The sequence below is a fragment of the Populus trichocarpa genome, chromosome 1 (assembly GCF_000002775.5).
Source record: "Populus trichocarpa isolate Nisqually-1 chromosome 1, P.trichocarpa_v4.1, whole genome shotgun sequence".
NCBI classification, from domain to species: domain Eukaryota; kingdom Viridiplantae; phylum Streptophyta; class Magnoliopsida; order Malpighiales; family Salicaceae; genus Populus; species Populus trichocarpa.
The window spans coordinates 43,000,629-43,017,486 of NC_037285.2; the positions used below are offsets into that span (position 1 = coordinate 43,000,629).

The 16,858-nt window shown below is 29.6% G+C and overlaps 1 protein-coding gene across 1 annotated transcript; it reads left to right on the forward strand.

Moving 5' to 3' along the window:
- The first annotated feature begins 6,960 nt into the window (after positions 1 to 6,960).
- LOC18095622 (NAC domain-containing protein JA2L) lies at positions 6,961 to 8,600 on the forward strand. The gene is made up of 3 exons (XM_006370242.3): positions 6,961 to 7,250; positions 7,367 to 7,635; positions 7,736 to 8,600. The coding sequence occupies exons 1-3, from the start codon at positions 7,070 to 7,072 to the stop codon at positions 8,315 to 8,317; spliced, it is 1,032 nt and encodes a 343-aa protein (XP_006370304.3). The 5' UTR covers positions 6,961 to 7,069; the 3' UTR covers positions 8,318 to 8,600.
- The last annotated feature ends 8,258 nt before the right edge of the window (positions 8,601 to 16,858 follow it).

Below are 16,858 nucleotides of genomic sequence, written 5' to 3' on the forward strand. Positions count from 1 at the left end.
TCCATGTGTTTTTGCCGTTTTTCTTTTTTTTTTTCATATGAGTTAAGAATTTTTGCTAATTTAGATGGTAGTAGTTATTTTTCAAAATGTTTTTTACTCGGAAATGCATTAAAATAATATTTTTTTATTTTTTAAAAAATTATTTTTGACATTTTAAAAATACCAAAAAAATATTAATTTAAAATAAATAACTTTCAAATTTTTTCAAAAATTATTTTAAAATATAAAAAATAAATATGCTATAAATACATCACTACCACGTAATCAAACCGTAAAGTGCCCCAATTATATGTATTGCATGAGGAATAGCGATTTCTTCGAGGCCCATCTTTCCCAAGGGTAAAACATCAACTTTTAGATGATGGATGGGCTTTATTTGAGTTTTATATTCGAGTTCTTCAAATCACAATAAAATAAAATAAAATAAAATAAAAAAGGGAGGGGCCTGGCTAGAGAAAACACGTGCATCATGCCCGTGTTGATTCCATCGGTCCAAATGGCATTATAGCTCACGAAAAGGGAAAAAAAACTATATAACAAACACTTGCCCACTTCATTCTAGCCTAGGAATGAATTATTAAAATCACTTGACATAATATGAACGAAAAAGATAAGCTGTCTGCCCGTCAGCATGCAATCAATGTCTTCTGACAACCTGCAAGAGATAATGACCTCCTAACTTGGTGGCTTGTCTAGTCATAGGTTCATAGTCCATTTACCAAAATGGGCTTCTTAAAAAAAGGTCATGGAGCACAACTGAAGCACGTGATGGCATTTAGAACGAGGTTGAAATTTGAAAAACATATTATATAATTTGATCTTGACTGTTCCGAGTCAAATTCAAGCTCGGAGCTTGAAGTTAATTCACGCTTTCAATTCAATAATAAAGAAGTGTGTAGTCTCATTATATTTGCCACATAAATATTTGTTGATGGATGTGCTTACCGCTATGATGGTCAAAACGAATTAAATCCTGTTTTAATTGTGCCGTAATGCTATTTATCATATAGTGTTTTCAATAGCGTTTAGATACGCTTTAAAAGTTTAATTTTTAATGTTTTTTTATTAATTTTCATATATATTGATATCAAATATTAAAAAATATAATATTTTTTTATGAATTTCCAAATAAAAATAATTTTAAAAAATATCTCACACTATATTTGTATAACAGCTTTTACAGCCCATTAAAGGCAAAAAGTAAAGGAGAATATATTAGGTATTTATGACACTCGATTGGTTGTCTCTTATATATCCCAATAATCACGTAATCTCTGTATTCCATGATTTTGGCCAGTGGGCTGCTACGAACGCACGAGTCGCATACTTTGAATAAATTAAGGCCTTTTGATAGTATGCTCATCGAGTCTCATATTGAAGTCCTTTAAAGATTTTAATTCGACACTTGACCTAAAAGGCTGATTTTCTTTTTTAATTTTTCTCAGCATCAAAAGAGTGAAAATTTTGCAAAATACTATGGGCTTATGTAGAGAGAATATAATATGAAACCAAAGTAGGCCATTTTTTTTTTTTAAATTAACGTGGGTGTTCAGACCAGCTTCTGCGTACCTCAATTAATTTTATAGATTCTGAAGTTAACAATCATGTAAACTTCCAGTAGTTCTGAGAGTACTTGAACTTGTGATAATTAGATAATAAACTCAAGGTTTAACCAGTTGAGCTACCTTCCAGGATTATATGATGAAGACTTTAATTTATTTATTTATTTTTGAAATATAGTGGGCTGACTGTGTCTAGGTTGCCCAAAGTCCTCGGCCAATTTTAGATAATTAAAAAAACATATAAGATTTAATATCTCGATGTAGCTATTTACTATAAAAAATTGGCGTAAAATACATACATCATTATTTATATAAACAGTAAAGTGTATGTTTTTTAATTTTTTTTTTTGTTCAATCATTTTAAAGTCAAATAATAATTTTACTAATCATTCATGTTATTTTCTAACATGTATTTGGACTTTTTTCTAGTTTTTTTTTTTTTTTTTTGTCTTCAAACTTGTCAAATCTATTAAGGAAACTTTCATATAATTTATTTAAAACTTGGTATAAATAAGAAATTGAGTTAATTTTTTTTTTAAATTTGACTTAGACTGAAATTTATAACAATAATAATAAAAAAAAAACTCTCTATCTTAAATATCTTTTTATATTCAAAATATTTTTGCTTCGATCGGCAGTTGATGGATGGAATGAGATATCGAAACGAATAATAGTATAATACAAACTCCTTTAGAATTGTGGAAACTTTTGTTGTTATCCTTTAATTTTTGACCATCCAAGTAGGCTGCACAAGCCAAACCTTTTTATTATATTTCTTTCCAATTCTTACAGTCTGTAGTCAAATTACCACTTCTATTAAAGCAACATGTTTTAAACCAATAATTACCACTTACCAAATAATTAAGAAGCTACTCTCGTTAACATTATTATACTATAAAATGTTTGTGCGTGAGTCAAACTCTGTATCTAAATACAAGGGGTGATTATTTTCGGTATGATTCTGTTTTTATAAAAAAATAACCAAACTGAAATTAAAAAAAAACCGAACCGAAACTAGTTCAAACCGACCGGTTTTGGTTCGGTTTGTTTTTAGGACAAAACCGGTTCAAACCAGTTTGACTCGGTTTTTTCGGCCTGGCTCGGTTTTTTTCCGGCTTGGCTCGGCTTTTCTCTGGGTTTTTTCGCTTTCAAGCTTATAAAACCGAAACCGAACCAGTCGGTTTTTTTTAAATTTTAATCGGTTTAATCGGGTTTTTTTTACGGTTCGGTTTTTTCAGTTATTTTTTTCCGGTTTTCTCGGTTTAATTGGTTTTTCAGTTTTTTTACTCACCCCTACTAAATACCACTAGAAAATAGAAAAATATTGACCAAATATTCTGTTAGTCTTTAAAGTTTAATTTTGTTAGAAATACAATTCTCGATAAAATAACGGATGAAAAAATATTTTATAAATCATATTATTAATGATTTCAATTTCATCAGTAATAGAATTATTGATTGGTTTACTGATAAAATTATCGCGCCAAACAAAAAACCTTACTGACAATAATTCTATCAATAAATCCATTAGTGATTATGCATATTACTAATGCAATTAATTCATCAAAGAATTACATTTATATGTCAATGAAAAAAACCAACAATCTTAAATCGCACTCAAGCACCGTAGCCTAAAAAAAAAACTATTGTTAATTAAAATTTTTAATATAATACAACAATTTAAAAAACATAATCTTACCATCTACTTTATGAAATGAACGGAATGGATTCGCTAGTATATATGGTCATAGAACCATGACTTTTCTTGGTTCAGTTCTCCAAACCAATTGGTGATTGCCTCAAGAAATGTTCCGACATCACATACTAGAGACAAACATTTAGATACCCTCGGTGACATGCAAATGTTTGAAATCTTTCGACACGGCTATGTCTTCCCAACTTGAAAGACCTTTATCTTTTGCATATTTCTTTGTTTTTTTTTTGGCATTATACCAGGAATCATACAACCTGGTCCATAAAAAAATCAAATAAGATAATGAAAAATAAAATTTTAATTTTTTTAAAAAAAATATCATAGTTTGAATTCAATCTTACCTAATAGTGTTGTGATTCTCCCACACTCTCCTGATCACATCGTCATCATCATCCTCCCAACAAAAATTTTCCTTTCATGTCAATTTCATAAAATAACTAATTTATTAAAATTAAAAATTAACCAAATTAAATATTAAAAAAATAGTTGTTTATGTATATACTGACATCAAACTTTTCGAACCAAGCATCAATCATAGGCTTTAATTCAGGATCTTTGGGAACTTAACTCCATTGAATCAAAAACACTTCTATTGAAGATTTCATTGGTGATGTTATCGTGCGACCATCCTCAACATTTGTAAATCTAAATTTCAATTTATTCATTAAAATTAATTATTCAAAATTTATCTATTATTGTTTATTTTTTTATCGTGTTGGAAAAGAAAACAAACTTACATATTGTGATTGGGCTTCCACTAATTAATATACTTTCCAGAGTAAACATCGTACTCATAAGGGACACTCACTTTGTGAGTCTCATTCTCACTCGATGAGCTTGCGTTGAGAGAGGGTGCCTGAAGTGCCTCATCATGGTCGACTCCCAATAGCATTGCTCATGCTCATTAAGAGCGTTGTCAGAAGAACAAATAAAGTTCTTATTTGTCCTTATCTATACTAACATTCTCTTCCTCATCTAAACAAATTTGATAATAATAATAATAATAATAACATTAATACTGTATCCTATTTAAAAAAAAAACATTCAGCAACACCTCTCTTATACGAGAACCTATCTAAAATTTTAAAACCTGCAAATACATATTAATAACTCATCCCGCAGACCAATTGATTTTATTTATGACTAATATTTAATTTATGTATATATTTAGAAGAATAAATCCCACTTAAAACTAGAAAGAAACCTTATTTTCATTTGTCAATATAGGAACTTAATCATTCTATTATGAATTACTTATTTAAAAGAAGCTCGAATTGAATGTTATATGGTTATGTTGAATCCAATATGTGCTTTAATTATATAATAAATCTCATTCCATGCTTGATCAATAAAAAAAACATTACTATCTACACATAATAATAATAATAATAAGAACTCAAACTTCTAATAGAAATTAGATTTTGGCAACTAACTACTAGCATTCTTTTTCATTTGATAAATCTCGTACAAGATTATAATTACTAATATTTAAAGAGAAAAGTTTAATAAACTTTGTATCGATAAAACTTTTTCTGTCATCCGTTATTAGTAACTGTTGAAATATTTCATCTAGTTTATATATACTTGTTTAGTTCTTTTATTTAATGTGCCATAATAAGTCCCAAGCTCTCTTAAATGGCAGCACTTTTAATATGAAGTCTAGTAATTGTTTTCCTCCGCTTCTCTAACTTTTACAAAAGGAGATTCGATAGTATGATTTCGTAATTTTGGTTATCTTTTAGGACAGATTAATGTAATTCAAATCTTTATCTTGAACTAGTCTTCAGAGTCAAGAACTCGAAGAGGCGAATTTAGGTTAGCATTTAGAAACTGAAATGTGGTGTCTATCCGATTGTAGATCGAGCCTTCTCCTACCAAAACAAAACAACAAATTAAATCCATTAATTTCTACCCTTTGCAGTTGAACAATGAGCAAAGCAACTCTCAATCTATTTCTTCGTCGGCACTTAATTGAAACGTTCTCTCTATCTAGCCACTAAGTCAAATGTCGTGGTATTGAAAATCTTGAATTCAAAGTGCTTAACTTCACCGCTAATGCTTTGAATTATTGCTTTAATTTACTTTCATATTCATAAAAATTGTTTTTTTTGGGGATAAAATTCAATATTGTTGAAGCTAATATGAGAAAAAGCTCAAATTGCTGAAGCTAAATTCCATCCCATATATATGTGTGAAGTCACCCTAGCTAGCTAGCTAGTCCTCATTATAACATGAGTCGCCGAATAATAATTTGTGGCATTCAAAAGAAGTGAAAGTTCGAGGAAGCATCAGTCATGCATGACTTTACTTTGCATCATCAGACTAGCAAGGTTTCAAAACCCACGTGTGGAACCTCAACAACTGTCTGGAAACTTACATGCCGCCGGCACAAAGATTTGGTCACTCCGAATCTCCGATTTCCGTGATAGCTGCAAGTCTCTCGTCAAAGTTAGAACCATCCACCTCCACTCAGTGCCCAAACGACCGCCTCCAAACACTATTCATCTTCACGTGTTGTATAAAAATAATATCCCCAAGTCTCAGCCTTCACAGCACACACAAATCACTTTATCTTTATATGTGATTTTTTTTCTCTTTATTTGTTTGACAAGAAAACTCTAAAAGGTGGATTGAATTTTATAACAGAGATATATATATATATATATATATATATAAGCATCAAATTGTCAACAAAGAGATAAAATACAAACGTGTCACTAAATGTATATGACCATTGCTCCTTCACCCACCAAACCTCTTGACATCCTTCTCTCTCTCTACACCTAAGTATTCGGCGTCCACATAATTCTGAAATAATAATTTATATATATTTTAAAAAAATTTACTTTTTATATCAATATATTAAAACAAATTAAAAATATAAAAAAATTATTTTTAAAAGATATTTTTTCTCCGCGAAAACAAACCGCTATGATTAATCATGAGAACACGCCATATCCTTTTATTTTTTTTCTTTTGCTCAAACTTTGACCCACCCGTCATCAATCATGGCCAGCATATTCTCTCTTTTTGTTAAAATGACACATAAATGGTGTCACAAAATAAGATTAAAAAAATGTCATACTTGTAAGCCAGTTCCTGAAAGGTTTTGAGTGAAAGAAACCCTAATCGTCCACATACTCTCCAAAAAATAAAATAAAATAAAATCCCCAGGTTACGTGTCTAAATATAAAAAAGCCTCAGTTTGTATGTTGTAACGCCATGTTTTTTTTCCTCTGCTTTCCCTCTCCCACCTCCCTCTCTTCTAAGAAAAAAAAACTCCATCCCATGCCTAACTTCACTCAACAAAACACCCACGTGTCGTCACGTGATAAATGATTGAACACATCATGTTAAGAATTTTTTGTTGGGACATGCAAGATTAAGGTTTCTAGAATGTGATGTTTGTGTTGACACGTGTACATTCTATAGATGACTCACCACTGTCCTTTAGAGACGGTTCATGCACCAAAGAGACTACAAGTATCTCTCTCTCTCTCTCTCCATAACGTAGTAGTTCCACTTGGATAAGGTCGGCCATTTGATGGAGCACGTGTCGTGCTCTTAACGGTGACAAGCATAAAGTGGACCCCGTTAACCCAAACACTAAGACAAGGACGACCGTACTTATCTCTCTCCCGCTCTTCATCCTCCCCTGTATAAATAAGTCCCATTTCATCTTGTCAGAGAAAAAAGAAAGAAAAGAAAAAAAAAAAAAAGGAATAGAGAATTCTAGCTCTAGTTCTTCTCTCTAGTCCAAGAAGCAATTGTGCGCTAAGCTGCAGTCTGAAAAATGGGAGTGCAAGAAACAGACCCTCTTGCCCAACTGAGCTTGCCACCGGGTTTTCGGTTTCACCCGACTGATGAGGAGCTATTAGTGCAATATTTGTGCAGGAAAGTTGCTGGTCACCATTTCTCGATGCAAATCATTGGTGAAATTGATTTATACAAGTTTGATCCATGGCTCTTACCAAGTAATTAATAATCTTGCTCTCTAATAATGTTCTCTTACTTAAAAGAATCAATTATTAGTTATAGCAATAATAAATTTCTTGGGTTAATATTCTTCTTAATTTGTTGTTGTTACCAGGCAAGGCGATATTTGGTGAAAAAGAATGGTACTTCTTTAGTCCTAGAGACCGTAAGTACCCAAATGGATCCCGACCCAATAGGGTTGCCGGGTCTGGGTATTGGAAGGCCACCGGTACTGATAAAATTATCACATCAGATGGACGTAAAGTAGGTATCAAGAAAGCTCTCGTCTTTTACATTGGCAAGGCCCCAAAAGGAACCAAAACTAATTGGATCATGCATGAATACCGCCTTATTGAATCCTCTCGCAAACATGGAAGCACGAAGGTACCAACGAAAGAAATTCCACCTGCAGATTAATTTTAATTTGTTTTGATACGCCTCAATATTAATTAATGATTTTTGTTAATTTTCTTTGTTGTTACAGTTGGACGAATGGGTATTGTGTCGGATTTATAAGAAGAAATCAATTGCTGCACAGAAATCCATGTCAGGTGTTTCAAGCAAGGAACCTAGTACTAATAGTCCATCTTCATCATTCTCTTCTCATTTCGATGATGATGTCCTTGACCCGTTGCCGGAGATTGATGACCGCTTCCTTGACTTGCCTCGAACCAACTCACTCAAACCAAGGCAACATGAAGAGAAAATCAACTTGGCCACTCTGGGCTCAGGGAGTTTTGATTGGGCGACTCTTGCTGGGCTCAACTCGGTGCCTCAACTCGTTCAAACACAGCCTTGTGTGAGTTACTCGAACAGTAATGTTCATGATGTGTATGTTCCTTCAATGTCCCAACTATGCCACATGGATACATCCGCGGAGAGGATGGAAAACTTGGTTGAAGAGGAGGTTCAAAGTGGAGTTAGAACTCGGCTGGATAGTGTTGGTAACCCAGTGTTTTTCCAACAAAACTCGAGCGTGAGGCCACAGAGCTTCTCTAACTCATTTGACCCGTATGGGTTAAGGCACTCGATCCAACCGGGTAGTGGGTTCGGGTTTAATCAGTAAGAAAATGTTAGGGAAGAATTAGGAGTACATTTCTGTAAAGAAAAGTACAAAGGGATGCATTTATGTAAATATTTGGATTCTTTGGGGGCTAACTTTTGAGTTTAGATTCCAAAAGAGAGAAGAAGCTAGGGAGCTGCTTCGTTCAAAAGGCAAGAGAAAATTGCCTTCCCTTCTGGGTTGCTAGAGGATTAGATGCCATGTACACGAAAAAACTTACTAGTATTTTGCAGCACAATTTTCTTTGAACAATGAATTACAAACATTGCGATACTTGGAAAGTAAATATTAATTGGTATGTAAATTAAATTATAGGTCTGAATTTTTTTTTATATCTTAATTGTGGTTGTTTGATCTAGCTTATATATATTTTGAATAATTTTTTTAAAATTCTATATGACTTTAAAATATATAATATTCAAATTGATAATCTATTTACTGGTTAAACTATAACTTAGGTTTATGATGGTTTACGATTTTTTTTATTAGCGCAAATACTTACTTATATCTCGATTAATTTTATAAATTCTAAAACTAATAATTATATAAATTTTCACTAACACTAAAATTCATAAAACGGTGAGATGATACAAATTTAAAATCTAACACATAAAGCTGCATTTCTCAAGGTTATTGAATGGCGATGATGTGTTTTGTGTGGCTGTATGGAACAGCTAGCATGGGGGATGCAAGTACTGACAATGAATTTAGGATGTTGTGGCACCGGCCGTCCATGTGAGCAATGTCAGGGAATGATAGTGGTTTTTTCCTTTTCCTTTTTCTTTTTCTTTTTCTTTTTCTCTTTCTTTTTCTCATTGGGAAAGAAGCACTGTCTAGCATCGAGAGCAAGCCATTCATGTCCAAATTGATGTGTTTTACGTCGGAAATTATTGTTTTATATCATCAGTTAATTGATTGAATGATAACTATTTTACCTTTTTATGTATTTTAAATCGAAGAATTATGCAGGTAACTATTTTATATTAAAGAAGGGAAGCATGTTCGCAGCCTTTTTTTTTCCAGTTTCCTAAAACCTTACTTTTAATTTTTATCTAAATTTCTCTCTTTTTTCTTCTATTAAAGAGTATTTTAATATGAATAAAATTTTTATAAGAATCCAGATAAATATTTATCTTTTTAAAAAAATGAAAATTTAAATTTCAAATTAAATCATAAATTAATCAATAGGATAAGTCAGTCATTTTCAGTGTGTGTATATATATATCACTAATCAATATAATAGTATAATTATTGTTTTGCCATTTCAAAAAAAAAATCAATGAATTAAATATTGGGACTGGGGGTAATATAATATTTTATGCATAGTTCATTAGTTATTATTAGATTGATTTGGAATAATTTTTTTTTTTTGTATTTTGAAGGCAAAGAAAAATGACTAACTTACCCTTAAAAGAAAACTTTTCAAGCTGGTGTCCTGAGATTTTTTTTTATTTTTAGCATGATTTTTTTTGTTATTATTAAGTTCACTTAAGGGGAATTTTTTGTCTTCTAATATATATATATAAGGAATTATTTTAAAAATTAAAGTAATTGGCATGTGCAACTCATGCGCCAACGAGTAGGGGACATCTACACCCTTCTGGCGGAGCGTAAGGCGTCATCGCCAACTCATGTATTTTTTTAATTGCTTTTAATTTTTTTTTTAATTTCTCTCTTCAATATAAGTGTGTTTGATAATTGAACTTTGTATTTTATTCAATTTGCTTTTGACAGGGTTACTGTGATATCATAATCAAGTTGCAGATTTTGGCATGATAACTTATGTGAGCTTAGGTTGGGTTTTATTTACCTTTTTCATATTGTTAATTTTTTGTATTGTTGTTGCAATTTTTTGGCCAGGGCATGAGCCTGACTTGTTAAGCCTAACAATTTATTTATTTATTAATTGTTGCATTCTTGAATATATATATTGTTTTTGGATTTTTTTATGAATATTTACATTATCTCGGGTCTTGTAATTTTAACATAGTTTAATTTTTTTTTTAAAAAATAACACATATTATAAAAGTATGTGAAAATAGCACAGTTTGAGCGCAATAACTATTAAAAATAATAGCAGTACATAATCACTATTGAGAATAACAGTTGTTTTAAAAGTTATTTTTCAATCAAATTAATTAATAACTTTTTGATAATAAAATTAATTAAAAACTACAAAATTCAATCCAAGTTTTTATGAAAATATAATTGCCAAAAAAATAAAATTTAAGATTTAATGATCAAGAAAAAATAGATCATCAGATACACATAAGATCTTTGTTTTTAACATTCTTAATACCATTAAAAAAAATTTGACAAACTTAAAAAACCACCTAATATAATTATAATTTAGTAGTGATTTTATTCGGATTAATTTAAAGGTAATTACTGCCTGGAATTTTCAAATGAGTAGATTCAATATGTGAACGTGCTTGAACGGGCCCTTGCCAGGAATCATAATTGTGACTATTATTACGGTGACGTTTGTCTTGTAGTCCCATCACCATATATTCCATGACTAGGTGTAACTTCCCTCTTGAAGTCCGAGGGGAAAAAAAAGTAAATGGGGAATTTGTTGAGCAGAATTGGAACACAATTTCTCAGGATGAGAATGATAGAATGCTTTTTATTATTATTATTATTGGGATTAATTATTAATTAGACGACTTCATCAAATACAATGCATCTCATGCCCCATGCAACTACGGATCCACCCCCTCCAGGATCTCTTCAAGAATATATTTCAGTCATGTTGAAATTTGAAACATAAATCAATAACACAAACAATCCATTAGTGAGTTTTGTAAGATCAGAAGTCTTTTTTCATAGATTTGGAGGTATTAATTAGACACAAAGCTGCTTTTTTCAAGATTAGATCAAGCTACGACTACCATTACAACGTTAATCGCGGCCAAAGACATGTATCCTAGCCAGGACAGAGAAAGAAAGCGTCTTAGCTTTTTTGAAACCAGGATAATTAGTTGTGGAAATTACTTGATCTATATAGGTGAATGTAGATTTTGACTTCATTTTCTTTGACAGCACAAATTAATAGAAGAAAAACATGAACTAGAAGGCCGATTTGAAGGCCGCCGCCGCCCATCGATCTGTCATTAGTTGCTTTCTCTCTAGCTTATAATCGATCTTGCATTTTTAGTGATGATGCCATAGATACATCGTGCTAACGAATTAGGCAAATTGATGCGTGTAAAAATTAGAGGAGTCGATTCACATCTTATCCTCTTTGGAGTGTGGAAAGGGTAATTGGCGAGGAAAAACAAAATAATACGAAGTTGATGTATAAAAATTGGCAAGGGTTTCCGATTCATTGGTCAAATCAATGGCCTAAAAGCAGACCAGGTACGTTTAAAAGTCTATGACAGGCAAACAGGGAAGAAATATGCGATTATCCAACAAAACCAAGGTTATCAATTCCGTTTCGTTTCGTCTGAAATGATCGAAATATTCTATATCAATTTAAAAAACAGAACAAAACGGAACAAATTTTATTTCATTTTAAATCTTAGTCCGTTCTGGATTTTTCGGCTAAATTCCGCCCGGAACGTTCTGGTTTCATTCCACATGTTCCGTTATGCTCTTGAAAAGTCATTGAATCAAATTGAACCTTGTTCAATTTAATTAATTAAACCATCCAATTATAATAATGATATTGATAATAATATTGAAAATTATTATTACTATTTTCATTAACAATGATATTAATTTTTTAAAATTAGATTTATCACTAATATATATGGTTTATATTCATGTTTTTTTTCATGTTTATACTTTGTAGAAATTTGAGCAAAACAAGGGATGCTTTAAATTGCATTAGCCTTGATAACATTGACCTAACTTTATATTTAAAATATTTGTGTTAAAACATTTTATTTTCATAATATTTTGATATTTTGTTTAAGTTGAATTACTTTAAGTTAAAAACCTATTTAATCTTGACTATTTAGGAATATTTTAAATTTTGAAATTATATTTGTTTGGTAATGTGTTTGTATTGCATAATTTATAATTAATTTATCTTGAATTTGAATTATGTTTGTTGAATATATATATATATATATGAACAGTACAATCTTGAAACGGCACACCGAAACACTCCAAAACTAAAATATTCCATTTCAATTAAAAAAATAAAACACCTACCAAAACAAAATTGATAATCTTTTGCAAAACTACACCATGGTACTAGGTTTTTAGTTGCAAACAGAAAGCATATGGGATCGTTCTTCAAGATTCTCCAAGCAATTCCCAATAATTTGTCCAGTCTTTTAACAAGATAGATATGCTTTGACCGTTGATTTGTCCTCCCTTTTATTTTGATTTGAAATTCTCTACTTGCACGTGTAGTCAACCTCCTCGTGGTGTCTTCGTCGAAATCGACACATGCTTCCAAATATTTAACGATCCAGGAATCGCTATAGGATATATGACTTAGCCAATCCATTTAAGAATTTTTATTTTCATATAAAATATTGAAAAACCCAAAAACAAAACCTCATTTAAATTTAGAAGCAAAAATTAGTTGCACATGCAAATATTTGACCTACTTTTTTATTTAACTATATGGAAATTAAAATTGATATTCATAAAAAAAAGATGACTATTTAAATTCTATAAAAAAATATATTCTCTTAGTCTAAATTCGTTTTTTTACTCATGTATTTTATCTCAAAAACATATATTTTTTTATTAATAATATAGTCTATTAAATAAAAACTGAAGAAAATTAAAATAAATATTTCGTAATTTTTTAATAATTTGAAATAAAAAGAAAAAAAATGTATTTTGTTAACCAAAACTTTCTTTCTTATTCATGTGTTTCTTTTATTAGAAACTTTTTTACATGTATTTAAAAAATAAAAAGATGGATGCACATGTAATATTTGACTTAGTGACGTGGGTAACTTTTCAAAATTTTTTATTTAATTTTGTGGCAATAAAAATAAATATTCATAGTAAAGATAATGATTTAAATAATGTATTTTTTTAGTTATGATTCTCTTTTTTTATTGAAGTTTCTTTTGTTAAAAAAAACATATCTTTTTTTTATTAGGATGATGGTTAATTGAATAAAAATGAAGTCATTTAAAGTAAAATATAGAACAAAATAATACTGTTATGAAATAAAGAGCAAAAAATGTATTTCTCTAATCAAAACTTCCTTCTGTTTTTTATTTTATTTGAGTGTTTTTTTCTTTTTCTTTCAAAAACCATGTCTATGTTATTTTATAAGAATTATTGCTTTTAAATTAAAACTTATCATAATTCTAAAAATAAACTTTGAATAAAAAAAATTGTAAATCAATAATTTCTACATGAAATATAAAATCTAAAAAAAAATGTTTCAAAAAATTAAAATAAAAAATAATTAAATAGATATTGTTTCTTCATTAAATGTTCATAATGGGGTTTAAAAAAAACATTAAGCATATTAGATTCATACATGATTATTAAAATAATCATTAATATTATCATAAAAGTTATAATATTTTATGAAAATATTTATGACACAATCAAATAATTATTTAAATATTATTTAAATAAATTTATTTAAAGTCAATCAAGAAAATTAGGTCCATTTATAAAAATGGTTATGCGTGTGCCTAGGTTAGAGAGATAGGCCCGTGTACTTGGGCATAAAAGGTCCGGGCCGTCCGGCCCATGTGCATGGTTCTCTTTTTTTTTAAAAAAATCAACTATCACAAACGACCGATGATGCATAAATTAAAATCCAAGTTTAAACTCTAAGAACCCATATTTCAACTTTTTTTTATTAAAATGTGAAAACAAATTATTATTTTTTTCAATGACTTTCTCTCTTCTCTAGACATCTAGAGATTGAAATGCAAGATAATAAATTTACAGGCCAAAACATTAAAACCCAAAAAAAAGATCAAATATGAAAAAATGAAAGTTGGGGGACAAAATTGAACATTTCCACGCCATTTGAAAATGAGTGAAAATGTTTATTAAATCTTATTGGTGAAAGATCCAAAACAACTAATTAGTATCACTTTTCTTCATCAAGTTAACATACCACCACATAAACAAAATCCAAGATCTTTCTTGAAAGAGGACTTGGCAGAATGAGAGTTTTTCTACATTAATCTTGGGTTGTTTGGGTTGAAAAACTCATTAATCAACAGAAAATAATAAAAAAAGATAGGATTTTAATAATAAAAAATTTGAAAGCCATCTTGAACATATAGTTGTTTTGTCTTGCACGTAAATATTTAAATGGTTGAGATTAACAAATAACGAATAAAGGTATGTTTTGAGCTGTAAAGGGTGCTGGAATCTTTTGCAAATTTGGAAAGAGGTATATTTGGATCTTTTATGAAAGAAATATTTTGAAGTGTTTGATTGATAAAGTGTTCAATGAATTTAGACCAAAAAAAAAAAAAAAAGAGCACAAGTCAAAGCGAGAAATGATTAAGGATTATATAAAAGTATGATAAGGGTTATTTTTTAAAGTATTTTTTTATTTAAAAATATATTAAAATAATTTTTTTTATTTTTTAAAAGTTATTTTTGACATTAGCATATCAAAACGATTCAAAAACATAAAATATTAATTTTAAATAAAAAAGTTAAATTTCATGAAATTCCGTTTAGAACAGAATTCCATTCCAAATAGCTTACCCTAATACTACTGGATTCACATAAGCTTCAATGAAAAACGATGCAATTTAATTTAATTGGGAAGGAAATCGTAAGTGTATTTTTATGAAGAATAGTCAGGCGCCTCAATTTATAGCAATTGCACTTGTTTATATATATATATATATATATATATATAGAGAGAGAGAGAGAGAGAGAGAGAGAGAGAGAGAGAGAGAGAGAGAGAGAGAGACCATGTTGATTGGAAACTTCCCTAAAATATATTCTCTATATATATGCAAGTTATTAAATAATGCTGTAAATAATCAGTGATAATGATGGCCATAAAGGGAAAGCATGCAGCTAGTGAAGTGGAAGATTTATCATGAAATGGGCATAGCATGAAACAAGGGTAAGGTTTATCAGGAAAGCATGCTAACGATAAGGTGGATGGTGCAGTGAGCTTTTTATAAAGTGTTTATTTATGAGATTGAGAGTTCGATATCTCATTTACTATATAGTTTATTATAATAGATAGTACATATACATTCTCACTTGTAATTGTAATTATATTTAGAAAGATTGTGTTGTTGTGATTGTTTTTTAAAGTGTTTTTTAGTCAGAAATGTATCAAAATAATATTTTTTTTATTTTTTAAAAATTATTTTTGATATCCGCACATCAAAATTATTTAAAAACATAAAAAATATTAATTTAAAAAAATAAATTTAAATATTTTCAAAAATATTTTTGAAATATTAAAAAAATAAAAAAGTCTCCAAGTTCCTGACGTGGTGGGATCTTTCCAGATAAAAGGATAATGTGATTTAGGCATAATAATGTCATCTGTAAAAAAATTGTAAGATAAGTACTACCTATTTTTCTATTTTCATTATATATATGTAAAAAAAAAAAAAACACTCGCCATGATTGTTTAAAGAATCCAAATTTGAAACCACTACGTCGTTTCCAATCAAATTATATTATTATAACATATAGTTTCTTTCTTTTTTTCCTCCCATACGAGAAGACTTCCACTTAGTAAGCTTATTATGATTATAGCAGGGTAATTATTTTTGGTTCGATTTAATTTTTATTTATAAAAATAATCAATTTTTTTTTTTTTAAAATCTAAAATCAGTTCAAATCGACCGGTTTCGGTTCGGTTATTTTAGAACAAAAACCGAAACCCAACCAACCGGTTTTGGTTCGGTTTGATTATTTTATATTAAAAACTAAAAACTATATTGTGTTTTGGTTTTTTTTTTTGTAATTTCCAATGAGTTTGGTTTTGGTTTGGCTCGGTTTTTTGTTTTCAGTTCGGTTTGGTTCGGTTTTTCAGTTTCAGGCTTATGAAACTAAAACCAAACCAAACCAGTTGATTTTTTAAATATTTTAATCGGTTTAATCGATTTTTTTTTATGATTCGGTTTTCTTTATTTTTTTTCCAAGTTTTATTGGTTTAATTAATTTTTCAGTTTATTTTTCACATGTAGACTAGGGTAGTAATTCAACACATGCAGTCTATAGTAAGCCAGCTCTTGCTAGACAATTATTGGATTTATTTTTAAACAAATTTAATGATTCAAGAGAGTAAGCATTGCAGCAACACCACATCCTTAGTATTACAGATATTTTGGAATGATAAGAGAAGAAAAATGTGCCATTCTCTTGAAGTAGTTTGGAAAATAATCTTGGAACCTTTTCAGAAAGAAGATCATTGACCATCCTTTTCATTATTCTTCAAAAGAGTGCAGGCATATTCTTCTTGATAGGTTCATTCCCTTTTTTTACTCACAATTCTTGCGAACCCAAGACCCTTTTTGTCTGCCGCTTATTAATCAACTATATATAAATCCATGACTTTTATTTTCATGTCTAAAGTATGTTAAATACTATACTATATTTTAAAAAACATGGGACAAA

Excerpts from the sequence above, each read along its gene's own strand:
- LOC18095622 (XM_006370242.3), top strand. The coding sequence starts at position 7,070 with ATGGGAGTGCAAGAAACAGACCCTCTTGCCCAACTGAGCTTGCCACCG. Across the intron at positions 7,251-7,366 it reads TGATCCATGGCTCTTACCAA|GCAAGGCGATATTTGGTGAA; the intron begins GTAATTAATAAT and ends TGTTGTTACCAG. Across the intron at positions 7,636-7,735 it reads GCAAACATGGAAGCACGAAG|TTGGACGAATGGGTATTGTG; the intron begins GTACCAACGAAA and ends TTGTTGTTACAG.